This window comes from Littorina saxatilis, linkage group LG1, assembly GCF_037325665.1.
Source record: "Littorina saxatilis isolate snail1 linkage group LG1, US_GU_Lsax_2.0, whole genome shotgun sequence".
NCBI classification, from domain to species: domain Eukaryota; kingdom Metazoa; phylum Mollusca; class Gastropoda; order Littorinimorpha; family Littorinidae; genus Littorina; species Littorina saxatilis.
This window is the reverse complement of record NC_090245.1, coordinates 24,908,296-24,936,185: the sequence shown is the minus strand read 5'-3', so window position 1 is coordinate 24,936,185 and position 27,890 is coordinate 24,908,296. Positions and strand designations below refer to the sequence as shown.

At 41.5% G+C, this 27,890-nt stretch overlaps 1 protein-coding gene and 1 long non-coding RNA gene across 2 annotated transcripts in view; both read left to right on the top strand.

Annotated features, from left to right (window-relative positions):
• The window catches only part of LOC138965319 (sperm-specific sodium:proton exchanger-like), a gene marked incomplete in the record, with an annotated part of 38,786 nt that extends 33,441 nt beyond the window's left edge, over window positions 1-5,345 (top strand). Inside the window, 4 exon segments of the mRNA XM_070337453.1 lie at window positions 2,310-2,507; window positions 3,036-3,139; window positions 3,618-3,686; window positions 4,079-5,345. Of these exon segments, the coding sequence (XP_070193554.1) occupies window positions 2,310-2,507; window positions 3,036-3,139; window positions 3,618-3,686; window positions 4,079-4,229 (522 nt within the window).
• Window positions 5,346-8,472: 3,127 nt separating this feature from the next.
• Window positions 8,473-27,890, top strand: part of LOC138965607 (uncharacterized) — a 117,540-nt gene continuing 98,122 nt past the window's right edge. Inside the window, exon 1 of the long non-coding RNA XR_011455485.1 lies at window positions 8,473-8,869. This is a non-coding gene — a long non-coding RNA (uncharacterized lncRNA). The remainder of the gene's footprint in view (window positions 8,870-27,890) is intronic.

Here is a 27,890-nt window from a genome sequence, read left to right as displayed (position 1 = left end):
AACCCTTTTTATATTTAGTCAAGTTTTGACTAAATATTTTAACATCGAGGGGGAATCGAAACGAGGGTCGTGGTGTATGTGCGTGTGTGTGTGTGTCTGTGTGTCTGTGTGTGTGTGTGTGTGTGTGTGTGTGTGTGTGTGTAGAGCGATTCAGACTAAACTACTGGACCGATCTTTATGAAAATTGACATGAGAGTTCCTGGGTATGAAATCCCCGAACGTTTTTTCCATTTTTTTGATAAATGTCTTTGATGACGTCATATCCGGCTTTTCGTGAAAGTTGAGGCGGCACTGTCACGCCCTCATTTTTCAACCAAATTGGTTGAAATTTTGGTCAAGTAATCTTCGACGAAGCCCGGACTTCGGTATTGCATTTCAGCTTGGTGGCTTAAAAATTAATTAATGACTTTGGTCATTAAAAATCTGAAAATTGTAAAAAAAAATAAAAATTTATAAAACGATCCAAATTTACGTTTATCTTATTTTCCATCATTTGCTGATTCCAAAAACATATAAATATGTTATATTCGGATTAAAAACAAGCTCTGAAAATTAAATATATAAAAATTATTATCAAAATTAAATTGTCCAAATCAATTTAAAAACACTTTCATCTTATTCCTTGTCGGTTCCTGATTCCAAAAACATATAGATATGATATGTTTGAATTAAAAACACGCTCAGAAAGTTAAAACAAAGAGAGGTACAGAAAAGCGTGCTATCCTTCTTAGCGCAACTACTACCCCGCTCTTCTTGTCAATTTCACTGCCTTTGCCATGAGCGGTGGACTGACGATGCTACGAGTATACGGTCTTGCTGAAAAATGGCATTGCGTTCAGTTTCACTCTGTGAGTTCGACAGCTACTTGACTAAATATTGTATTTTCGCCTTACGCGACTTGTTTTTTTTGTGTGCCTATGTTACCGTAAACAGACTGGGTTTTTTTTTTAACCCCAAAAATAGGGTCGGTAGGTCGGCTTTTTTCTTTTTTTCTTCTTTTGTTTTTAGTCTCGGTATGGTTTGCAAAATGTGCCAGAAGTTGGTTTTTACATTTAGTCAAGTTTTGACTAAATGTTTTAACATAGAGGGGGGAATCGAGACGAGGGTCGTGGTGTATGTGTGTGTGTCTGTCTGTCTGTCTGTGTGTGTGTGTAGAGCGATTCAAACTAAACTACTGGGCCGATCTTTATGAAATTTGACATGAGAGTTCCTGGGTATGATATCCCCGGACGTTTTTTTCTTTTTTTCGATAAATACCTTTGATGACGTCATATCCGGCTTTTTGTAAAAGTTGAGGCGGCACTGTCACACCCTCATTTTTCAATCAAATTGATTGGAATTTTGCCAAAGCAATTTTCGACGAAGCCCGGGGTTTGGTATTGCATTTCAGCTTGGTGGCTTAAAAACTAATGAGTGAGTTTGGTCATTAAAAATCGGAAACTTGTAATTAAAATTATTTTTTTATTAAACGATCCAAAAACAATTTCCTCTTATTCTTCGTCATGTTCTGATTCCAAAAACATATAAATATATTATATTTGGATTAAAAACAAGCTCTGAAAATTAAAAATATAAAAATTATGATCAAAATTAAATTTCCGAAATCGTTTTAAAAACTATTTCATCTTATTCCTTGTCGGTTCCTGATTCCAAAAACATATAGATATGATATGTTTGGATTAAAAACACGCTCAGAAAGTTAAAACGAAGAGAGGTACAGTAAAGCGTGCTATGAAGCACAGCGCAATCGCTACCGCGCCAAACAGGCTCGTCACTTTCACTGCCTTTTGCACTAGCGGCGGACTACGTTCAGTTTCATTCTGTGAGTTCCACAGCTTGACTAAATGTAGTAATTTCGCCTTACGCGACTTGTTTTCATTTGTTTTGAGAAATGATAAAAAAAAGTTTTGGGGTCGGCGGGAAAAAATAGGGTTTGTCGGGTTACCCTTAACCACCATATATTTTTGTGTGGCCTTATCTTTTTTTGTTTGCTTGTTTTTTGTTTTTGTTTTTGATTTTGATTTTGGAAGGGTATCATATTGAGCGCATGCTGCATAACATACACGTTAGAGTTATTCGTCCCGATCGCAGGACATGATAAGGCCGATCGACCGAAAGCGTGGTACATGCTCCGCCCCGTTTTGAAAAGCTTGTCCGAGTAAAAGGGGGTCTTACTCTTGCAGACCGCTGAAAAATCCTGACAGTTCTATCCAGATACCGTGTATTGAGGAAGGCCTTTACGTTTTTGCATGGCTGAAATTGCTCAGGCAAGAGGACAAACAAATCACCCACAACACTTTGATTGACAGCCCGAGGAAGGGCTGTACCCGCTGGTGCTGATCGTGCCTGTCGAGCCCCTGGAGATGGACGAGTACGAAATCCACCCGACCAGGCGGGGCAGCAACATCGACCACGACGTCCTGGCGTCGGGGTCCATAGAGGCGCTCAAGCTGGAGGAACTGTTCCGCGCCACTCACCAAACTGAAGACCACGGTCCCATTAGCCCGGTCAGTATATATAAGTCAGTATTGGGTTGGTTTGTTAGCCCGGTCAGTTTAAGAATGCAAGATTGTTATTCAGTCAGTATTTTGTTGGTTGTGTAGCCCGGTCAGTTTTATGATGCAACATTTTTATTCTGTCGGGATTTGGTTGGTTGGTTAGCCCGGTCAGATTTTGAATGCAAGATTGTTGTTCAGTCAGTATTTGGTCGGTTGGTTGTTTGGTTGTTGTACAATCGGCTATGTTTGGTTTACAATAAGTAAATGGTTGTATAAGCAAATGTCGCTCAGTCCGGTTGGTTAAGGCTAGATTTAGTTCTTGTTTTGTTCGGTTTGTTGGTTGATTGTTTGATTGTTAGGTGCACAATCCAAAAACAACAAGAATGTCAAGTTATTGGAAGGTTTAATTTATGACAAACAAAACAGTCAGAAGTACGTTGACCCAATTGTCTTTGAAGTGGACAGACAGACAAACACTTGCTGGTGCTTAGACTCTGGCGAAAATGATGGTCAGATGCCTTTCGATCTTGTTGACAGCAAAGTACTATGGATAGGCGGCAATTCATGCAAACCGGCAACGGCTACAGCAGCGAAAGCTCTTCAGATGACCTCAGTTGTGTTTCCACCACCACCTACACACAGTAAGTTGCTTTCTAGATAATCTACTACAGTGGGGTCTTACTCATTCTCACTGAAAGTATCTTGTGACTGATGCTTCAATTTATATTCATTTCCATTTAAAAAGGCAAAAGAAAAACTGATGTTACATTGATCAAGTTAAAATTTGAATAATTGTAAGAGAAAATAACATCACCGGGTACTGAATACTTTTGTTGCCACAAACTAAAAAGTACGTACCCTTTCACAAAAATCCAAAAAGTATTTGATGGCTTTATCGCAATAACGGTCGACATTATTTCCAAGTTTGATGCAACACGAACAATGAATTTAGCTTGATTCCTCTTAAAGTCACCTCCCAATATGAAAATACACAAGCTCTTGTTGTATAGCGTCGGTTCAGAAAAAGTTAACTGAAAAACATGGCTCCCATGCGGCCAGAAACGATTAAATTGAATGATGTTATTAAAAAATATCGCGTTTTTCACATATTTTTTTCAGTATTATACCAGAAATGCAGAATGAGCAGGAGATCATTGTTCAGCCACCGCACAATCCTGTTAACCCCAAGTAAGCTATTATACTCACGTAGACGTAGACCCGAGACCATAAAGACTCGACGAAGACGACGACGATGACGATGATGATGATGATGATGATGATGATGATGATGACCGCGATGATGACCACGATGATGACCACGATGATGACGACCAGGATACTTCTAACGAAAGGAGTCGTCGACGACTCTCTGATGATGATAAGGACGACGACTCAGTGTACATAAAGTGACGATGCTGACGACGAACGAGGACATGACAACTGGATGATAACGGCAACGATGACGATATCCGACAACACTTAGATACCCACGAACGAGGGTATGACGACTGGATGAAAACGGCAACGATGACGATAACCAACAACGATTAGATACACACGATATTGCCCCTTGCCTGTAGGAAGGAGAAGCACGAGAAACACCTGCCCTTCGGGACGTGGGACTTGTCGGACACCTGGGAGGACGCCTCGGAGTATAGCAAGGAAGACTCCAAATCCCCCATGGGGAGGGCCAGCACTTCCATTGACAGCTTTGACGCCCATCGCCACTGAGGACTTCCTGGCTGAGATGCATGCGGTTGTTGGGAAGAGATTCGTTTGGCATGATTTATGGGGCTGTGTTTGACTGTTCTGTCTTGTTCGGTGACAAACTGGATTTTCAAGCCACAGCTTTTCTTGAAGGTAAATTATTTCTTGTGTAAGGGATCATGGTTCACTTGCAGCATCTTTGATCAGGCTTTACGCGGGACGAGAGCGTCCTTCAGCTAAAACACTAACCGAAAATCAACAGGCTGACTGTTTCATATGTAGGATATGAGTTGATTTCGTGAGTGACACTTATGTCAATCTGCTAGATTAATTAGGCGAACCAAAATCGCACTCTGTCCAGAATGCAGTCAGGCTGTTTTTTAAATGTGGTATATATGTGCAAGTGAAAGGATGCTCTTAATCCAAGTAAACAGAGCCAGGACAGATCTGTAGCAGTGAACACGATCATGTTCGCGGGAAGGTCTGTACCTTTGCGTTTTTAGCTGATTACAAGGTTTCGTGTCGGATTTATTGGTGTTTCTTGACTAGGTATGGCCATAGACCATTTATCCTGGACCACCAACTAGCTCTCTCTCCGCTCTTTCTCTCTATTACGAGGTAGCGACTCTCACATTTAGGAACCTACGCTTACATGGCCTTTCAGAAATCAGGGGGATGTCATATCCGGTGTCGATTGTAAACATGGACGAAGTTGCCGAGGTAAGTTCTGAAAATGCTAAAATAAACTCAGCAAAAGTGCATATGGAACATGTTTTTCGATGAGTTTTAGTTTGGAGTTTTGGAAAATCCAGTTCATTGTCACCTCCCATTGTCACAAATAACTGGAGCGTGTTTTCTTTTCACTGTCTTTGAATCGCTGGCCTTTCAAACCGGACGTCACGCGCCCCTGAAAGTCAAGAGTCGTAACCTCGAAGGGTCACGTGACGAGTTGGCGGTCCAGGCTATTTGGTCTATTGTATGGCTAATTAGCCCGCAGTGTTAGAACATGATTACTTATTATTAACTTGGTCAGTTTGAAGTGTGTCTTGTTAAAAAAAATAACACGTTTGTTTAGTTTCATTGACATTACGTTAATAAATGTTGTGGTTTATTTTAATGGGAATAAAAGGAAGACACAATGATTCCTCTTGTTGACAGTTGTATGTTTAGTTTTTGTTTGCTCCCCTCTCTCTCTCTCTCTCTCTCTCTCTCTCTCTCTCTCTCTCTCTCTCTCTCTCTCTCTCTCTCTCTCTCTCTCTCTCTCTCTCTCTCTCTCTCTCTCTCTCAGAATTAAACACTTCCTTAATTGTCAAGCCAGGAAGTTATTTTTCACTGCTCATATTCAGTCTCTTATTGATTACGCATCCACTCTCTGGGACTCAGCAAGTGATAATTCCCTAAAGCTACTCAGCAGATTACACAAAAGAGCGCTAAAAGTAGTATTACTCAAACAGACTACTCTCACCGACTCAGACTACATCAACATAGGGGTCCTACCTCTAAAGTCAAGAATGAATTATAACAAAGGAATAATGATGCATAAAATTATGACAGAAAATGCACCCGAAACGATTTGTTCAAAGTTCTCTTTGAAGAATTCGCACCACTTTATAAAACTAAACACTCCTCTTCCTAGGATAGACCTATTTAAATCAAGTCTTGTTTATTCAGGAAGCAGCCTCTGGAACGCTCTTCCGGACGCCCTGCGGCAATCCACCAATACGGATTCTTTTAGAACCAAATATTCTTTCCATTTAATGAACTCTATGAACAAATAAACTTGATTGGTATGTTCTCTTTGTATACAGTTGTTCATTATCGGAATTATGGTTTATTGTGACAAAATCACGAAGATTTGGCTCTGTGATACATTGTTTTGCTGAGCTAATGTATTGTTGCAAAGTATGCTTAATTTGCGTTTATCTTCATTGCTTTACACCCAATTTTGAACACTACCTTATGATCTACAATGCTTCTACATAATGCGCTTCATGTACATAAACTTATGATTGTGTTCTACCATTAATGTTTTTATGTAACCCCTTTTTTTTCCTAGTCATAGTTGTAGTAAAATAGTAAGGTCCCTCTTTAGGGCGAGGGCCAGATGCAAAAAAGCATATCTATGCTTATTCTTGTCACCCTCGAAAAATAAAGATTTGTCATTGTCATTGTCTCTCTCTCTCTCTCTCTCTCTCTCTCTCTCTCTCTCTCTCTCTCTCTCTCTCTCTCTCTCTCTCTCTCTCTCTCTCTCTCTCGCTCTCTCTCTCTCTCTCTCTCTCTCTCTCTCTCTCTCTCTCTCTCTCTCTCTCTCTCTCGCTCTCTCTCTCGGTTTTAAATGCTAGACTGACTGAATGGGCAGAAACCAATAGCGTTATCACTGACGCACAAGCCGGGTTTCGGCATCGCTATTCGACCATCGACCACATATTTACACTGCATGGAATGATAGAAAAACAATTTTCTCGCAGCGCTAAATTGTATGTTGCTTTTGTAGATTTTAACAAATCTTTTGACACAGTCAACCATACAATGCTTTGGACAGTACTCTCAAAGACAGGAGTTCAAGGTAAAATGCTAAACATGCTTTAGAGTATGTATGCTAGCATCAAGGCATGTGTGCGATGCATCAGTAGTGGAGACATTTCAGACTACTTCAGCAGCCTCCAGGGCTTAAAACAGGGTTGTATTTGCAGTCCAATTTTATTCACGTACTTTATAAACGAGTTAGCTAATATTGTCATGACTAAAGGAAATCATGGTATTCAGCTTCTGCCAAACCAGATCGAGATCTTCTTAATGCTGTTCGCGGATGACTTGGCGTTGTTGTCCTCCACAGTATGGGGACTACAGAACCAGTTAAACCTTCTCTTCGAGTCCTCTCAAAGACTAGGACTAAAAGTAAACACTGAAAAGACCAAGGTGGTAGTTTTTCGCAAAGGTGGCCACCTGTCAGCAAGGGAAAAATGGACTTTGTGAAATGAGAAAGTGGAGGTTGTTGGAAAATACAAGTACCTGGGACTAAACTTTTCAACAATGCTAAGTTATAATATTGGTACTGAGGACTTCGTATGCAGGGCGAAGAAAGGCACTATTGAAATTCTCAAGGCCCTTAAAACCAATGGGTGTCAGTCGTGCGCTGTATTCTTTAAGTTGTTCGATACACAGATCGTTCCATCATCATTGTATGCAGCAGAAATATGGGGCCACCAGAACAATAAACAGATTGAGAAAGTTCACCTCTTTGCCTGTAAGTTGTTTATAAACGTACCCCCGTCGACCCCCAACGATACGATATACGGCGAGCTAGGAAGATATCTACTTTACGTTGATGCTGCTGCAAAATGTGTGCAATACTGGTTTCGGCTGTTAAAACAACCATGCTCTCGACTCTCAAAGATGGCTTACCTGTCTCTTTTGAACAACTTGATCACGACAGAGGGCAAACAAACTGGGTCACCGAGTGGTAACGCACTTGCGCTCGGAAGCGAGAGGTTGCGTGTTCAGGCCTGGGTCAGGCCGCAATTTTCTCCCCCCTTTCCTAACCTAGGTGGTGGGTTCAAGTGCTAGTCTTTCGGATGAGACGAAAAACCGAGGTCCCTTCGTGTACACTACATTGGGGTGTGCACGTTAAAGATCCCACGATTGACAAAAGGGTCTTTCCTGGCAAAATTGTATAGGCATAGATAAAAAAATGTCCATCAAATACCCGTGGGACTTGGAATAAAGTAAAAAAATTCCATCTCACACGGCATTAAGTCTCAGGAAACATGAATACACGCACGCAGGAAAACAAAAATATGGGTAGCGCCGTATGTATGGCAGCTCGCTTTCCCCGGGGAGAAAGCAGCCCGAATTTCCATGAGGGTAACCTCACTGGACTGTAAATCTTATCCAATCCAATCCATGTCAAAGACCTTTTGTGCAAGTCTGGATATGGTTTCGTTTGGTTGTGTGCTGGGGTGGCAGATGAAAGGTTGTTTCTGGGAGACCTGAAGGAGACAATGAGGCACCAGTTTTCACAGGAATGGTCCACACGTCTGTCAGAAAGTACACGCCTTGAATTTTACCACAGTTTCAAAAGTTGTATTGGGCACGTAGAATACCTGGATATGATTCATGTGAGCCTTTATAAAGTTGCTTTGTCCAGATTTAGACTGGGGGTCTCCCCATTCAATGCCCATCGACATCGTTACTCTCACTCTGACACCAGTCGTGACTGTCCTTTCTGCCCGGATACTGCTGAAGACGAAAGCGGGGATATGGATATAGCTCAGTTGGTAGCGCGCTGGATTTGTATTCAGTTGGCTGCTGTCAGCGTGAGTTCGATCCCAGGTTCGGCGGAAATTTATTTCACAGAGTCAACTTTGTGTGCAGACTCTCTTCGGTGTCCGAACCACCCCCCGTGTATACTACATTGGGTGTGCACGTTAAAGATCCCACGATTGACAAAAGGGTCTTTCCTGGCAAAATTGCTTAGGCACAGTTAATAATTGTCTACCATACCCGTGTGACTTGGAATAAGGCCGTGAAAGGTAAATATGCGCGGACATGGCTGCAATCTACTGGCCGTATAAAATTTCATCTCACACGGCATCACTGCAGAGCGCCTAGAACTGTACCCACGGAATATGCGCGATATAAGACTCATTGATTGATTGATTGATGTTGTTTTTTATTGCCCCACTTACGATGGCACCAGGCAGAGATATATTGGCAGAATACAGTATTTTTCAGACGAAGACCGTTTACGATATTTGCTCACTTGTACGGTGGAGGATCAGCTTGTATCCTTTGCAAAGTACCCGTTCTTGGTCTCACGAATGCGACAAAAAAGACTTGCAGAAAACGAACCGCTCACGTGATTCTCTCGTTCCCTGTACGAACATCATGCTCTGGTATCATTGATGCATTCCCCGAAACAAGAGATTGACTTGAAGTAAACGTGAACTCCCTGGCATGTTACAACCTCTTCTTATTATGCATTTCATCTTGGAAAATGTGTGCGTTAATTGGTGTGTGTGTGTGTGTGTGTGTGTGTGTGTGTGTGTGTGTGTGTGTGTGTGTGTGCGTGCGTGCGTGCGTGCGTGCGTGTATGTATGTATGTTTATGTATTTACGTGCGCGCGCGTGTGTATGTGTGTGTGTGTGTGTGTGTGTGTGTATGCTTTTGCTATCAAGCATATGATACCTACTGTAATAGTTTCATGCATTTGTTGTATGCATTTAATGACTGCTTCAGATGTGTATATTTGCATATAATTTGCTGTGTGTGTGCCCACCACGTGTGTATCTGTATGTGTGTGTGTGTCCGTGTCCGTGTCTGTACGTGTATATCTGTGTATGTGTCTTGGTGTCGTTTGACAATGTTTGCTTAAGTTATATTATCTTTCCAAGCTATGTTTTCATGATTATGTCTCAACATTTGGCAGGCTCTTTCTTTATTTTGCCTCACTTATTTGCATGTGTAGGCTATGTTTAAAGCCCAATGTATCACACCCTTATTAATTTCGTTTTATGCACCAATTTCATTTGTCTGAAAATTGTCAAAATCAACTCATTGATTAGAACAATAAAACAGCGATCCAACCATCCCCCCCCTCTCTCTCTCTCTCTCTCTCTCTCTCTCTCTCTCTCTCTCTCTCTCTCTCTCTCTCTCTCTCTCTCTCTCTCTCTCTCTCTCTCTCTCTCTCTCTCTCTCTCTCTCTCTCTCTCTCTCTCTCTCAAGTGTTTAAGATCGACAGATGACAAACCCGTTTTTCAAGTTAAGATGTCTACTGAAACGAGTTCAGCAAGTGGGGACCACAGTATTGAACTCATCTTTATTACGAATGTCTGCTAACATATCATTTACCTCTTGCGCCGTAATCGGATCATGATTTAACAGCATTTACAGTGAGACCAAAAGGCGGATTCTAAAAATAAAATAAAAATACACACCAAATTTCAGCTCAATCGATCCATAAGTACCAGAAATAGCCTACAAGCCTAAAGAAAAAGACAGACAGATAAACAAGCAGACAGACAGACGAACAAGCAGACAGTGAAACCTAAACGCCCCGTATTATACCGGGGTGTATCTGGGCAAGGGAGAATAGGACTCACGATCTTCTGCTGCGCACGGTTACCTCCCTTACCGTGCATTTCGACGGAGTCGGAACATAATTATCTATATTCACCCACATTACTAAGCTTGACTCGTCTCCCTGGACGTCCCTCTCATCGTTACAGTCAAAGTTCGAATAAAAAAAATAGTCTTCGCTTTTTAATAGATTAGATAGCTTTTTCTTCCTTTACTTTGAAGATAGGTTTTTGCCCTATGCGTGCGCAATTTGTTTTTGAAATGTCACAATACTTCATACACTGAGTGTTGTTCCAAGCACAGAAGACAATAGGTCAATTCGACCTGGATTCAGAATACATATCGGCAAAAATTTCCTGGCCGCAAAAAAATGGTTGTGTCAAAAATATCGGACATTCGACCGGCCTGGGGTCAGGATAATGCTTCAGGCCAAAACTTGAGATATATATATGCGTAAATGACCGAAAACCGAGACCTGGGCGGAACAACACTGTTCATACATTTTTGCTTTACCTGGTCAGTAGTAAACTTGTCAAAAATGGGCTTGCTGTGAGGTAATTCTCACTGCAGTTATCCCCTAGTAATATACAGTTTGTCCCATTTTAACAAGTACCGGTGTACCGTACCAGAGACTGGAGTACACACACTCCAGTCTCTGTCTCCACCTGCAGGGTGACCCAAAGAATTCCACCCACCAAAATGCTAACAACTTCTACATCTACTGACCAAATTACGTCATATTTGGTGAACATTTACTTCAGCATATGCATGGCCGGTCCACAAACAATTGGCCTGACTTCTGTGATCTTTCGGGGATAAAGGTTCCGAATTAGGGGATCGACTCCACAGTCCATGTACGATGTTCGAAATTGAGCGGTGGCCAAACTAACCCGATTCAATCCCTCCAGATATTTGAAGGACCTAGTATATCATAACCAACATTAGACAGTCTGTGACATGTTTATTTATTTATTTATTTGTTGTTTAACGTCCAGCCGACTACGCAGAGCCATATCAGGACGAGGAAGGGGGGGATGAAGGGGGCCACTTGTCAAGCGATTCCTGTTTACAAATGCACTAACCCATTACTTGTGTCCCAGCAGGCTTTAGTAAAACTAAATTAATACCTACTGGAAGATTACCAGTTTCCAGTATGTTAAAATAGGCTTAACCTATCTACTGCTGGACTTACATCAGAACACTAACAGATTAAACTATACATGAATCGCGAGACAAGCGGCAAGAGAAGAGATTTTTGGAAAAAATACAGGTGAATGAGCAAGAAGGCAGAAAAAAGAAAAGAATTCATGAAGAAAAAGAGAGCATGACAGGAAAGAGGAACCAAAACTCTACCTAACAGCAAACTAGAAAGCTCCTGCGGTTCCAAAAACAGGAGGGGCCTTTAATTTCATAACCGCAGTGCCCCACTGCGGGATCTGTGACATGGATACTTGCATAACTTGAACATCTGTTGGCGAAGGATGTTTGAGGGGTGGGCGGGTTGTGTGTTTGGAGGATAAGTTAACTTGTACTTTTAAAAGTCTCTTTTTGGCTCACGTAAGTGTAGCCTATGCGATGCTAAACTTTGTCTGTCTGTGCGTGCGTGCGTGCCTATGTATGTGTGTATGTCTGTGGTAGAAACTTTAACATTTTTGACTAAACACCGAAATACTCATTTCACGTGGTTAATTTTCAAGCACCATCTTCAAATTATTGAAGCAATGATCAACATTGTGTCGGCATGTGTGTAGTTAAAGCGTGTATCCAAAGAAAACGGGTGGTGGGGGGTTTTGAAGGGGTACAAGCAGTTGACTGATTTGTGTCGTGTTTGGCATGTAGACGGCAGGTCAGGTGTCAAGATCAGGTCAGGGGTCGCGCGAAGGATTGTGGTCCAGTTCTCACCTCGCCGATTCGCCGGGGAAGACGATTTCATGTTGTTCGGTTTCTAAGCTCCAGAAAAGTAAATAAAGAAGATACCAAAGGGAGATTTCCTACAATTTGATCTGCACAGCGTGTTTCCAATGTCCACGCGAGGAAGAGCTGTCGAAAGCGCGGCAGTCAGTGTCGATCTTGCAGCCGTATCCCGGTAAGTTCAGAGACAGATCTAGTGTCTCCCACTCTGATAACGTGTCACCTACTGTTAATCCGTTTTGTTTTAATTTCTTTTTATTTCAGCAGACACGGATGTCAAACACAGTGCTAGGCAGTCACCTCTAGTGAAATGAGTTGATCTAAAGTGCCTGTAATGTTTGGATGTCTTTGCTCGTGGTTCGATTTATGTGAATTTCAAGACTTGCAGTAGAGTCTCAAGTTAAGTTTACTCTGCCCGAAAAAAACTGTCCACCATTTACTTGAACATGCAGATATAAGGAAACGGAATGAATCTGTTCTCAAAGTCAAAATGATCACGATTTTTTCCTCAGATTCAAAACATGCACTGTCATGGTTTTGTCTGTACAATTTAGTAAGTCTTAAGTACTTTGCAACAACTTCCTTGAACGTGAAAGACAGTTTTTGAATGCTAGATCTGTATCGCGTTTCATTCCAGACTCGATCCTCTCTTTGATTGTAGATCTACTGTTTGCTGTTTACGCACTATCATATGATTCGCTATGTAACGTTTGGTAAGCTTACCTTGCAACAGCTTTCTTGTCTTTGTTGGCATTTCTGGCTGTGTTGACCGTCAGAATTATTTTAAGAACCAGGCTGCTGCAGTCGACATGTTTCGCATATTGTAGGGTTACCATGCTGCATAGGTAAAGTGGCTTGTATAACCTGACTATTCTGTTTCAAAACACTGTTTATATTTGTGTAGGTTGTAGTCATCATAACTAATCACATTTTGCCATTTGTTTCAGAAAGGAGGTTAACCTACAACAAGATCGACGCTATGTCAGATATATGCCTCAGCCACATGAAGACTTCCGAATTTAGATCTACTCGGCAAGGTGACAAGTCTTGATGAAAAGTATAGGACTGAGGACAGCAGTGGAAAAAGTGCCCACATGGCAGGTACCTAACCTATTACCCTAGTCATTTTATCTGTTTGCCTTCTTTTGAAAATTATACATGGAGTTAATATGATGCGTTAGTTTTAACTGTGTGTGTGTGTGTGTGCGTGCGTGTGTGTGTGTGTGTGTGTGTGTGTGTGTGTGTGTGTGTTTGTGTGTGTGTGTTACGGAGTGAGTGAGTTTGTGTTATGTTACTGTTTGTTGATTTCTTACGGGAGCCTTGAAGGCTTCGCCTCTTTTTTGTTTTTGAACTAACATTATCACTAATATTGCAATATAAGCCCCCTGGGTTATCCTATATACTCAGGATAGTAGGGGTAGGGTGGTGCGGAGGTGTTCAAAATCAAGGAGTTGCCTGACAGATGCTTGTTTACTCGGAAAGTGAAGGTAGGTCTGCGAATGAAAGTAGAGGCAGTGAGAAAGTAAACAATAACTTTTCAGATGCAGTAAGAAACGATACAATATCTTTTTCACGCACACAAACGCACACACACACACACACACACACACACACACACACTCACTCACACACATACACAGGCACACAAACACACACACACACACATACACACACGTATTTACAAACACACACATACACGCACACACACGTATTTACACAAACACACACACACACATGTAGAGAGAGAGTAGTAGTAGCACAGCGCTTCTCCGTTTGATTCATTTATTTTAAAGTACGAGGTTCATATGTGTGGTCTCACCAGACTGAGGGTTGCAAGTGTGACAAAGGGGTAGGACAACATTACCATCCGCTCGTTGTCATAACATTGACACCTGATACTTGTCACTGATCTCCCTCCCCGATAAGATCCAATCACTCTTTCGCCCATAGAGCTGTAAGGGGGCCCACAACATGCTGCTCTCTCGGTGTTTTCGAGGTACCTAAACCAGCTATGCGTTTGACCAAGAATTATTTGGCGCAACATTCAAAATGAACGTGCAAGCAATCCCAATCTGTAATGAACGAGGAACCTTCAATCGTGTTTTGTGTGCACCTTTGGAAATTTCGAATCGATATGATTGTAAATCGTGTTTGTATCCAAATCCATTGTTATTCCCACTGTTTAATAACGAAGGGCGTTATGTCAGGTAAGGTTGGGTTGGGTTGGGTTGGGTTAGGTTAGATTAAAATGCCAATCTCATGTATCGTTTAGTGTGGTGCACCATCAATGAAGTTACAGTGTGATTACAGATGCATCTTATGTGGTCAAATAATTTCGACCACTGGTTGTTTGATCAGATCTGTGGGACCAATATCTCACGAGTCTAACCACATCCCCCACCCTCAACTCCAACCTTTTTTTTCCATCGTATTTTTTACCTGCTCTGGGGTGTGTTTTGTTACAGCTCTGCGCAGAGTACACTAAATCAGAACACGGACTCGAAATGCCTTGACGGTGCTGAAGATAAGCTGCAATCACTCGTCGTTGCAACCAAAAACCGCAGACATGAAATGACTATGTCTCTGCAATGAACTCTATGTAGCATCCAATACGATACAGCTACACTGACAACGTCGATCTGTACACAATGCAACGCCCAGCATGACTGCGTCATCCGTGTATACCCTGATCGAATGTTCCAGCAGGCAAAGTTGTTAAACGTGTACATGTACCAAGACGCCACTTCGGGACATTTTTTGTGTGAATTTGACCTCAAGAAGTCCAATGCACTGTGATGCGCCTGCCATAATTTACTCAAAAATGTTCCGTAACTTTGCTTATGAAAGTAGTGCATACACACCCTTGAGCGGAAGTGTCCCGTACGTAGCTGGTTCGATTTTTAGAAATTCTATCTAGCAAGCTTCACTGCTGTCAGGAGAGATAACGTTGGACAGGGTGAATAAGAAGAATGACAGTGAATAGACTAGGCTACATGTAGAATGTACCGTCTGCAAAGACCACGCCAACAGACTACATGCAGACCTTGTACTATCTGCAAAGACCACGCTAACAGACTACATGCAGACCTTGTACTATCTGCAAAGACCACGCTAACAGACTACATGCAGACCTTGTACTATCTGCAAAGACCACGCTAACAGACTACATGCAGACCTTGTACTATCTGCAAAAACCACGCTAACAGACTACATGCAGACCTTGTACTATCTGCAAAGACCACGCTAACAGACTACATGCAGACCTTGTACTATCTGCAAAGACCACGCTAACAGACTACATGCAGACCTTGTACAGTCGAACCTACCCTGGAAACCACCTGTCCATAAAGATCACCTGTCCATAAAGACCACGTGCCCATTAAGACCACCCCAAAGGATCCCCGACGGTTTTTATGACTACAAAAATCATCTGTCCATAAAGACCACCTGTCCGTGAAGAGACCACTTTTGCTCAGTCTCTTGGGTGGTACCATCTGCAAAGACCACTCTAACAGACTACATGCAGAGTCTCAAGATAGGCTAATTGGTCCTAAGTGGACGTAAAAACTAACCAGTCAGTCAGTATTCTTGGTTGTGTGTTGTCATAATAAAACCCAAATGGAACTGTGAACCTCTTGTGGCGATATGAGACAGGAGAACGTGAGTCTCTGTTGCACTGCATGTACTCGGTAGTCAGAGCCAGTTGACTGGTTGGTTGGTTGGTAGTAAACTGCCGTAGCTTAAAATGATACGGGTTTTTTCCTTATCCGTCCATGCCAAGAAAAGCAACTTTTTTCAAATTTTCAAATGTCCCACATTATGAAAAATCAAATCAACTTCACCAAAGTGGATTGCATTGTAACAGTAGAACAGAATGTAAAGTACAAAATTGACAGAACAAATAGCCTTAGAAATAAAACTCCGCTTCCAAGACCAGAGAAAACGAGTTCCGTTCTCCAGGGATACGTCACTCCAAGGACTTCTTTTATTATAGCGGTTACGACCAGAGTGAATGTAACTGTTTGACTCACAGTTACATAGTTGTGAATACTCAGGTGCGTGTCAATGCTCAGCTAACGCCATAGAAACATCATTCGTATTCTTTGACAAATATGTATATATCAGGGCTGGGCACCAAAAGTCACTATGGCAAATGACACACCATGTCACAGAAAATGCGAAATTCACCACAAGTTCCTATCCACCAACACATGAAGTGTTTACTTTCTGTGGAAGATGAAATTAAAATGTTTCTTATTGGTTATTAAATCGATGAGACAATTTCAGCACAATTCCCAGTTTCTGTGCGCGGTGACACTCTTTCTCAACTTCTTCAATCTTCTCTTTCATCTTATTCACTTTCAACTTAGTTTTTCTTTTCCTTTGTCCACTTTCTCCCATTCTTTCCTGCCCCCTGCTCCTCCTCCTCTTCGCGCTTTCAGTTCTCCCCATTCTGATAGATCTCCCATAACCGTTGTCACACTTCTCAATCGCCAGAAAAGAGATGACAGGGGCCGGACGCTTGGAAATTGTTTGAGGACAGATCGCCATTACCGCTCTACTCGCTCTAATCCTCACGGTAACCGGTCCTGGGATAAATGCTCTTATCGCTTCTGGAACTGTTCTTTCCCAGCTGACAAGAAAGATCAGCCACTGTCTTTTTTTACTGCTCGCCCTTTCACTATCAAATAATGAGTTATGAAATGAATCTCAAGTGCAGGGGCCACAACCCTCCTCTCATCCGAGCATCTTATCTCCCCTGATGCAGGGACAGGTTCGGTAATAGGCGGGAAGAAAGAAAAGGGAGAAAACTCCTAAGCCGTCAGATAGGCTTTTGGGTCTTTTGCGGGTATTTTTTTCCAGACCGCGCCCTTTTTTGACAGTTGCGGCTAGGCGGTAAGGAGTGAGTGTGACGCCTTTGGTGATTGCGCTGTAAGCTGACCTGTCGGGTCTGAAAATACGTTATAAGTCTGTAGGTATTATTGTCGTCTGGCGTGTGTCCACTTTTCAGTTTTTATGGCAGATAGTAAATGCGAGAATCAAATGCAAAAGAGGCAGTTGTGACGTCTTGTAACTGAAAATCTCTGATGCGATGGTAACTGAACAAAGAAAGAAATGGCTTTGCTAGCCCACAGGCGAAGGTATCGTCCACTGGACTACTACTATCACAGAAAGACTACAAGGTTCGTCACTCACCTCCGAGTCTTCTGTGTTATTGGAGTCGCTTCCTGGGGAAAAATATTGTTCAAGACGGTTTGCCCCTACAGTCTGTGTAAGGTCAAATAAATACAGTTGAATGATTGTTTGAACTGTATGTACCTTTAATTTTCAGCTTCCGTCCGCTGCAGGTTGTTATTAACCATCATTTGGACGAATCTTCGTTTGCGAGCCGCCAGGTTCCACCTTGCGTCAAATCATGCATCCGGCACCGAATATGCATACCAGCGCTCATTGGTTAATAACAGGATATTCGATGATTATTTTCCCGTGGGTAGCTTCCCTTTGCTGCACAATATTTACATATGTTTTACACCAATGAGCGCTGGTATGCATATTCGGTGCCGGATGCATGATTTGACGCAAGGTGGAACCTGGCGGCTCGCAAACGAAGATTCGTCCAAATGATGGTTAATAACAACCTGCAGCGGACGGAAGCTGAAAATTAAAGGTACATACAGTTCAAACAATCATTCAACTGTATTTATTTGACCTTACACAGACTATAGGAAGAGGAAAAGTGTCGCAGGCGCGCGTGTGTTTTGGCGTCAGTTCCTTACACTGAAACTGATGGGAGAAAGTAAAGTAAAGTAGCGGTAAGCTCTGGCAGGACTGTCGGACTGCTAATGTACCACTAAGCGTGTGAACCTGAGAGGACTTTCAATCGCCCATGATGGCGTACCCCCGTCAGTTTCACTTCCGTAAGATCGTTATCTGCTCGCAGCCATCCTCACCTGCGGAGAAACTTATGAACGTATTAACCAAAAAAAGGTGTATGTGTCGACAAGCTTAACCACAGAATGTTCACCCAAATTGTCGGATCTTTCACTCTCACCCCAGAGTCGCCATTACTGTGTGACGTATACATCTCACCAACGCCATCTATCATACAGCTTTCATTTTCAAAGGGGAACAACTCCAACCCCATTTCCGGCGCCAGTAGGACGGATTGAGCTTATAATATAATTATTAGAAAAACAGCAGGACTGAGAGACACATGTTAATAAAAACGCGTTATCGTAGATCTATACGTGTTGTGGATTGTCGTCAGACATTCCTGTTCTTTGTCGCTTTAGGTGGAACAGATGTAACCTGATGAAGAGTTGCAAGGGGAAAAGTCCGATACTGCCGCAGCGTTTGTCGGCCCACATCGGACAGAAATGGCGCGCAATACCCAGCAAGGGAGATAAGCCGCAGAACGATAGCGTATCGAGTTGTGGTTGTGGCTCTTGGTACGCCAGGACCTGTTATTTGTTGGACTCTGACGGCGAGGTAACAGGAGACGCGCTATTGGGGACCCATCGCTTGATAGACCGGCGCGCCTATCGCCTCCACCTATCAGTTCATTTGCACGAAGCGAAAGATGGCACATCCGACACAATGGGATATTTCGCTATGATGGGAGTCAGTCGGGGCTCCGTTATTATAGGAGCTGGAAATAACCAAACCGGCGCGTTTCGAGTCTGTTTGTTTTACCTTGCTGTCAAGCTGTGCCAGTTTTGACAAAATCAGCGCGGCATAACATAACACTTTTCTGTTATCCAACACAGGAAATTGCACTGCAATACACCTACACCAAAGCTTTTATCTGATGCATCTGAAGCATATAAAATATCACCATGCAATTTTTCAGAATATATTTTTCTGATAGCCAAGCGCTGTAGATATATGTTCAGATAACGACAGTATTAGTTCTCCCAATACGGATGTTTCATAGTGAAACATGTGCGTGTCAGTTGGCGCAAACAGGTCTTGGGATGAAGCTCTATCTGTCGAATTGTTTGCCTTTTTTTATTGTTATCTTTATCTCACAATCCCTTGCATTAACGCAACATCCGACAATTTACAGAAACGGAAAAAATAGCCGAACAAAAATGAGAGAAAAATATCCCTCCAGAGATAGCCTACCCTAGTGGGAAAATCAGACCATCACTGAGTCTACATGGGAGTTCCAAGCAAAGCTGACCCCTTAAGGGTAGCATATCGCAGAAAAATCCAAGGTCCTCAGGAGGGCAATTGTTATTACATGTACTTCCAAGACCAGACACGTGTTTCGAAACTAATGAGTCTCATCATCAGTGGTCGAAAAGGTAGAGATGGCGAGAGTTGTCAACCCAGGTTCATCCAACCCATATTGTCAACCCATGTTATCTTTACCAAGAAGCAAACCATGGTGGTGATATAATTGTACATCTCGTCTCTTTCACCGGTGTCTCGATCCTAAGTCAGCACTATCACCACCGTCCAACTCGGCAAAACGAAAACTAACGTTTACGCGTCTACAATCTTAGGCCGCCATGATGGTGGAAGAAAGTGTAAATCTCGTCTCTTTCACCACTGTCTTCCAAGCACAATACTACCATCACCACTTCGCCGCTTGTAAATAGCTGCTCTCGACACTTCATTAAAAAAAAAAAAAAGCTGTGGCGGAACGTGCCTATCGTACTTGCCCTATATCTGCGACACGTGGGGGAAAACTTGGCCATCAAGCTAAATAACCCGCGCTTTTTTACATTTAGTCAAGTTTTGACTAAATGTTTTAACATAGAGGGGGAATCGAGACGAGGGTCGTGGTGTATGTGTGTGTGTGTGTGTGTGTGTGTGTGTGTGTGTGTGTGTGTGTGTGTGTGTGTGTAGAGCGATTCAGACCAAACTACTGGACCGATCTTTATGAAATTTTACATGAGAGTTCCTGGGAAAGATATCCCCGGACAGTTTTTTCTTTTTTTCGATAAATACCTTTGATGACGTCATATCCGACTTTTTGTAAAAGTTGAGGCGGCACTGTCACACCCTCATTTTTCAATCAAATTGATTGAAATTTTGGCCAAGCAATCTTCGACAAAGGCCGGACTTCGGTATTGCATTTCAGCTTGGTGGCTTAAAAATTAATTAATGACTTTGGTCATTGAAAATCTGAAAATTGTTAAAAAAAATAATTTTTTTATAAAACGATCCAAATTTACGTTCATCTTATTCTTTTTTCTTTTTTTAAAAATTATTTTACAACACGTTATACATTACATCACAGTTCACATTGCCTCTTACATACATACAACATGCATAAAAAAGAATGATCTAGAAAAGAGAGAGAAGTTAAGAGAGAGAGGGGGAAAGTTAAAGAGGCACTGTTTAGGACTGTTTGACTACAACAACTACTAGACCCTTAAATAATATTGATTACTACAAGATTCAAGTTTACAACAGAATATATATCAAGATACTGTTAATGAATTAGGGAGGAGGAGTAGAGCCTAGTACTGGACAATTTTCATGAAACCAGGTTAGAATATGGTTGCCAGAGGCGGTCAAACTTATCTTCTGCTAATCCCCCCTTGTACTTTTCCAAAAAAATATCTACTTTTCAAAAATTTCAAGAATATCGGAAGCATCGGTCTTTCAGAGTTCCATTTACATTTGTAAATATAAAATTTGGCCAGTAAAATAATGAAATCTAAGGCTTTATCAGTGAACATATTTTCCTGAACTCCAAACAATACCACCGCTTCCGAAAACCGGAAATTAGTAACATGATAGCAACATTTATTTAACAGTTCCTGTAGTTCCTGCCAAAACCTGTTAATATGCTGGCAATGCCACATCAAATGATTAATTGTTTCTTCCTCATTGTTACAAAACGAACAATTAGAAGATTCAACAATTTTTCTCAGAAATAAGTAGCGGTTTGTGGGCAAAGCCCTATAAATTAACCTCAGCTGGAACCATTTTAGCTGACAATCAACTGTTGTCTTATGACATAAGTAAAAGATCTTGTTCCAGCTGAGGTTATCAAAAGTACCATTCCATTTTACCACACCAGCTGGGGCTGAGTCTGCCGCGGCCAAACACGATTGGACACTATGGTTTCCTTCAAATATTATTTTCCATGGTTTTTGCTTTAACAATTCATAGTTTGCCTCCTGTATTACATTTATCTTTTTCTGATATGCAAATTTCAAAAAATTAACCTTCAACGTAGGAAATTTTATCTGAAAATCTACAAAATTCAATAGACTGCCAATTTCATTCAGCAAATGACAGACTTGGAAAATACCCCTTTCTGTCCAATCTTTAAAGTATACAGTGTGTTTTCCAATTACAATATTTCTATTATAAAAGATACATTCTGCATTAAACTCACTTACTTCAGTTGGTATACATTTTATGCTTAATTTCTTGAAATGTTTCAATACATCATGCCAAAAAGGATTGTGGATTGATTGCATTAAAGTGTTGGCAAACTCACCCCCTAGCTGCTGCTGTTTATCCAGCTCAGGATAAAGATAGAGCGTAAACCTGGTTAAAGGAGATTCAGCATAGAAAACTCTCTTAAGCCAGCTAATTTTCATAGTAAGAAAGTATAAACATTTAACATTTTTAACCCACCCTTTTGGTAAGACTGACAAGCACATTTTCTTGTTAACTTTACCTTGCTTACCATTCCATAAAAACTGAAAAAACATACCATCAAGTTCTTTCAAAAATATATCGCATGGATCTGGGATATTCATAAATAAGTACGTTAACTTAGACATTGCTAGTGTTTTTAAGACAGTAATTTTACCAAAAGGGGTAAGCTGTCGCTTACTCCACATGTTCAATACTTATTCTTCATCATTTTCTGATTCCAAAAACATATAAATATGTTATATTTGGATTAAAAACAAGCTCTAAAAATTAAAAATATAAAAATTATGATCAAAATTAAATTTTCGAAATCAATTTAAAAACACTTTCATCTTATTCCTTGTCGGTTCCTGATTCCAAAAACATATAGATATGATATGTTTGGCTTAAAACCACGCTCAGAAAGTTAAAACGAAGAGAGGTACAGAAAAGCGTGCTATCCTTCTTAGCGCAACTACTACCCCGCTCTTCTTGTCAATTTCACTGCCTTTGCCACGAGCGGTGGACTGACGATGCTACGAGTATACGGTCTTGCTGAAAAATTGCAGTGCGTTCAGTTTCATTCTGTGAGTTCGACAGCTTGACTAAATGTTGTATTTTCGCCTTACGCGACTTGTTTCTTTTTACATTTAGTCAAGTTTTGACTAAATGTTTTAACATAGAGGGGGAATCGAGACGAGGGTCATGGTGTATGTGTGTGTGTGTGTGTGTGTGTCTGTCTGTCTGTCTGTCTGTCTGTCTGTCTGTCTGTCTGTCTGTGCGTGTGTGTGTAGAGCGATTCAGACCAAACTACTGGACCGATCTTTATGAAATTTTACATGAGAGTTTCTGGGAATGATATCCCCGGACAGTTTTTTTCATTTTTTCGATAAATACTTTTGATGACGTCATATCCGGCTTTTTGTAAAAGTTGAGGCGGCATTGTCACACGCTCATTTTTCAATCAAATTGATTGACATTTTTGTAAAGCAATCTTCGACAAAGGCCGGACTTCGATATAGCATTTCATCTTGGTGGCTTAAAAATTAATTAATGACTTTAGTCATTAAAAATCTGAAAATTGTAATTGAAATGTATTTTTTATAAAACGATCCAAATATACGTTCATCTTATTTTTCATCATGTTCTGATTCCAAAAACATATAAATATGTTATATTTGGATTAAAAACAAGCTCTGAAAATTAAAAATATAAAAATTATGATCAAAATTAAATTTCCGAAATCGATTTAAAAACAATTTCATCTTATTCCTTGTCGGTTCCTGATTCCAAAAACATATAGATATGATATGTTTGGATTTACAACACGCTCAGAAAGTTAAAACGAAGAGAGGTACAGAAAAGCGTGCTATGCAGCACAGCGAAACCACTACCGCACTAAACAGGCTGGTCAGTTTCACTCCGTTTTGCACAAGCGGCGGACTACGGTCATTGTGAAAAAATGCAGTGCGTTCGGTTTCATTCTGTGAGTTCCACAGCTTGACTAAATGTAGTAATTTCGCCTTACGCGACTTGTTTTCTGCTTGTTTTCAACAGTCTCCACTGGAGTTATCTTTCTTACACGCGTGCTTGCCAAGTTTGAACGCGTAGCCTGATGAACGGTACTTTTCTAGAGAAAAAAAAGATGGTGGACACTTGTTCACTTTTTTTTTTTTTTTTTTTTTTTTTTTTGTGAGCGTCGGGGGCCGGGATGAAAACTGACGGGGCGATTTTCATTAAAAGATAAATTGGCGTTGCAGTAAAAGGCTATACAGGCCGCTATCTTCGCTTCTGCTCGATTACACGCCATCATTTGTGGTGGTCGCTAAAAAAGCCACGCGACGAGCCGGGCCGCCATTATCGCGCGCTAACACGCTACGTCATATCGTCTGCTTCCGAGAGATGTTTATCCCCCTCTGGCAATGTCGGCAACCGTTTCTACTCGGCCCGTCTGCAAGATGGGGAGCCAGCTCGCCCGATAAAAGTCGTTCTAATCAATTTTCTTGGAATAGTTTTTTTCCTCTTCGTTGCATTTACCAATCCAGTCAATTTTTGTCGGATTATATGACGACATTGAATCGCATAAACATTGACTTGCAGGCGTACTAAATCCAAATGCTTCTCGTTTTCTGCGGCGATATTTGACTTTCTAGTCATTGATTTTTGATAGAGGAGCTAAACACCGCAGAAAGTTGGACCCCGATGCATAAACATTTGTGGAAAGTTTTAGGCCACCTTATGACCAGAAAAGCTTAGTCAATGCGTGTCGCTAAAGAGTGTTGTTGTTTTTAGTAATGTATGTATTTTAAATCAAAACATGTTTCTGTGAATTCGTTGAAATCAAAAAGCTATCAATACGAAAATACAAACTTGAGCTAAGTGTGATGTTTCAAGGGGCCGGCAAAAAAGTTTACTAGCGGCATTTCTATAGCAGGCAAAATATCACTATCACCACCGTACCTCCCACCCCCTCACCCCTCCAAACAACAAAAATCACATCAGTGGAGCACAGTCAAACAGTCATGCTTCTAAATCATGTCCGATACGTTTCATTAGAAACGTTTTTGTGCATCATGAAGTGCGCATGTAAAGGCACGAGCAAATGTACGTTGCAAGGTTTACACGATGGAAGGAAGTAAGAAAGATTTATATTGTAGTGGACATATTTACTATGGAACTATGAGAACGGTAACTGAAGTAAGTTCCATGCAGTTGATGCTGCAACATATTGCACGTTTTTCTTTCATATCTTCAGGAGTGAAGAAACTAAACGCATTGAAATATCAGAGACATACATTGATGTCTCTGGAAATATGTACCATAATGAGAAGGCATCACTTTAGACGATGAAAGAAAGAAACAAAATCAGAACAAGATACTTGCAATTTACTGAGAAAGAAAAATGGAATCGGAATCGGGAAAACAGAAAACTTGGACAAAAGTTATGCATGTGCATTATAGGAAGGTGTGGTGGAGGGCGCTGGGCAAGGGAGATAAGCCTCTTTCAATCCCAGTGGCACAAGTCGTACCACGATAGATCTTGCCTTATCGACACCCCATCGACACAAATGAAATGATCCTGTGTAATCGGGGTAGAAATTAATTTCCTTACTAAGAATGACAAAGTGTGAAAAGAATTCCGCCCCGTGCCTCTGATCCATAAGTCGTGGCCAGGAACTGATACCACTGTTCGCTTCTCTCGTCTGTAACAGTTCTCCCCCCCACACCACCAACCCGGCCAAGATGGCTGGCATTCTCGCATGAAAAATCTCGATCAGCCGGATTAAAATTTCCAGCAAAACTCAATTTCCGCCGCGACATTCGCAAAAACCGGACGATAGAATCAGGGGGACCGCGGAGGAGCTTGAGCCGATCTCGCGAAAAGCAATGAAAAGTCCTTGCGTCAGGTTCGACAAGTCTTGCAAACTGTGCGGAGAGTGATCGGACTTGGTTCGAGAATGATGACTTGGTTTTATCGCGAGCTTGATCAGCCGGGGCTGTGTGTTCACATCCAGAGCTGCACACACTTCCTTTGAATGCGGCCCTGATACATAATTTCCTCCGCTTTTAAAGCGCCATCTGACGGTTATCTTGCTCACACACATGGAGTCTGTTTATTCCGACAAAAGGCGCGGCTATCAACCATCTCTAGATTTGACATTCCATTTTCTCCGCTCGGTTCTCTGCTGGTTCAAACTTCACACTAGTTCGTTTTCTTTCGCTCAGTCTCTGTCTCTAACTCTCTGTCTGTTTGTCTTTGAGTCTCTCTGTCTCTCTCTCTCTCTCTCTCTCTCTCTCTCTCTCTCTCTCTCTCTCTCTCTCTCTCTCTCTCTCTCTCTCTCTCTCTCTCTCTCTCTCTGTCCCCCTTCTCTTTCTCTCCCTCTCTCTCTCAGCCCCCCGGTCTCCCCCGGCCCCCCGGTCTCGCCCGCCCCCCTACTCTATACCCACCCCCTCCGATAACCCTTTCCTTTACTCTCGTCGAAGAACTGAGAAGTTATGTGAAACTCTTCGATTCTGCTTGGTGGTCGGAGCACGGTGTCTATATGTACCATGTTCGATGTCTGAAGCAGACTGGAGACCAGACTTACTAGTTTATTTTTTCATACTGAATAAAAGAGGTTATAATTTTCGTGTGAAAACTTTTTTTTTTTTTACTTAATTTGTTTAAACCAAGCAGTGGTACTAATGTTATTTTCTATCGTTTTTCAGTGCTCTGTTTTACACAAAAAAACTGACTTGTGGTTATGCAGTTCTACTGTGTACTCTACAGTCTCTGACTGTATCCGCACTAACCCTTCGCAACTTGCACTTGACGAAATCAAACTCTGAATCATTATTTGTAAGCCTAGGCAAGACTGTGCATACGTATCTATTATAGGCTGTGGAGTGAATGCTGAATTTACGTTAGAAGAAAAAACTTGGAGACAGTTGAGAAAAAAAGCTGTGAAACGATCTGCGGTCAAAAGCTGCGTATATCTCCCTTTCTGTTGAAGGTAGGAACCTTTTTTATTGCTACGACTGTATGTCCTTCAATTCCAAGCTACACACCAAATTCCAGCTCAATCGACCCTATTCTAAACACAAGAGTGCGGACAGAAGGACAGACAGACACTGACAAACAAACAACAGACCGAGTGAATGCTTTTCACCCTAACCGGAAGAGGACATTTTTGCAAAGCTTATCTCAGAAGCCCTGAATGCTGTCAAAGATATTCCAGGCAGATTATCTTTGATGCAGTGAGTACGTGAGTGCTTGCCGGAGTGAGACTAGAGCGAGACACTGAGCTCAAAGTATTGATACTTTACTGGTTTCAAGTTATTTGTCATACAAAGGAGTGCGGGAATCTTGCACACAACGAAAAAAGGGAGCACAACAAGTTAAATAAATGTGCTCTTAGAGACTACATTGTGAAGTCAAAGAGAACATTCTTCTATTCATAATAATCCAAACCAATAAAAACAACAAACAGTTCGAAGCATTTATAACATAGATAGGTTGCTTGGTTTGAGCCAGGGATATATTGGTGACTGCGAGTCAACGACAATGAGTAACGTCGAAGGGAGTTTCGTCGTGTTTCCATGCGTAGTAGGAGCGAGACTGGATGAGACTGTTAGATACAGTAACCACATGCGTACATATATATTTCAATGTATTACGCAAGAATACATTATTACTCTGTAAAATCGTGGGAAAAAATGTGTGAGATAAGTAGACGATGTCAAACAAATTGTATAACGTAGTGTGTGTAAAAGAAATAAATCAACTCCAACACGATAGTTTTGAAAGGGCATGCAATATATTCTTTATTAACATATTCTTGACAATGCCTGTAACGTCTGTCTGTCTGTCTCTGTCTTTGTCAGTCTGTCTGTCTGTCTGTCTGTCTGTCTCTCTCTCTCTCTATCTCTATCTCTCTCTCTCTCTCTCTCTCTCTCTCTCTCTCTCTCTCTCTCTCTCTCTCTCTCTCTCTCTCTCTCTCTCCCTCTCTCTCTATCTCTCTGAAAGGTTATTGGTCTTAAAAGTGCATGTATGTTCGTATACATTGATAAACGAGCGCGCACACACACACACACACACACACACACACACACACACACAATCACACACACACACACAATCACAGAAATTCCCCACTCACATTACACACTCACAATATGTTTTGCAGATGACATATCTTTAATACTTAATGAGTATCCCACTGACACATTAAAGCAGAGTAAAATAATGTGAACGTGGAGTGTGTGTATACATGTATGGCCGGATCGATACTACACCATAACTAATGTATGCAGCCCAAACAAACACGGTTTGCTCCCCTTTGTGACGCCATCTTGATAAGAATCGACGACAAGATGCCACGGACGATAAGACGATGGGACCACAGGGACCCACACGGGCACAGGCGAATTGAGTTTTCCATTTTGTTGTTGTCCTTGGGTGGAAATCTGTTCCGGGAGTCCCCAACCCCCCACCCCCTCCCCCCTATCCGGCAAATGTGCCTTTTTTTTCTCCCAAGGAGAGACCTAAAATATCCCTTTCAAACTATGATGGTTTTCATGTAAATATCTGTTGTAGTTATTTCTCTCAATATG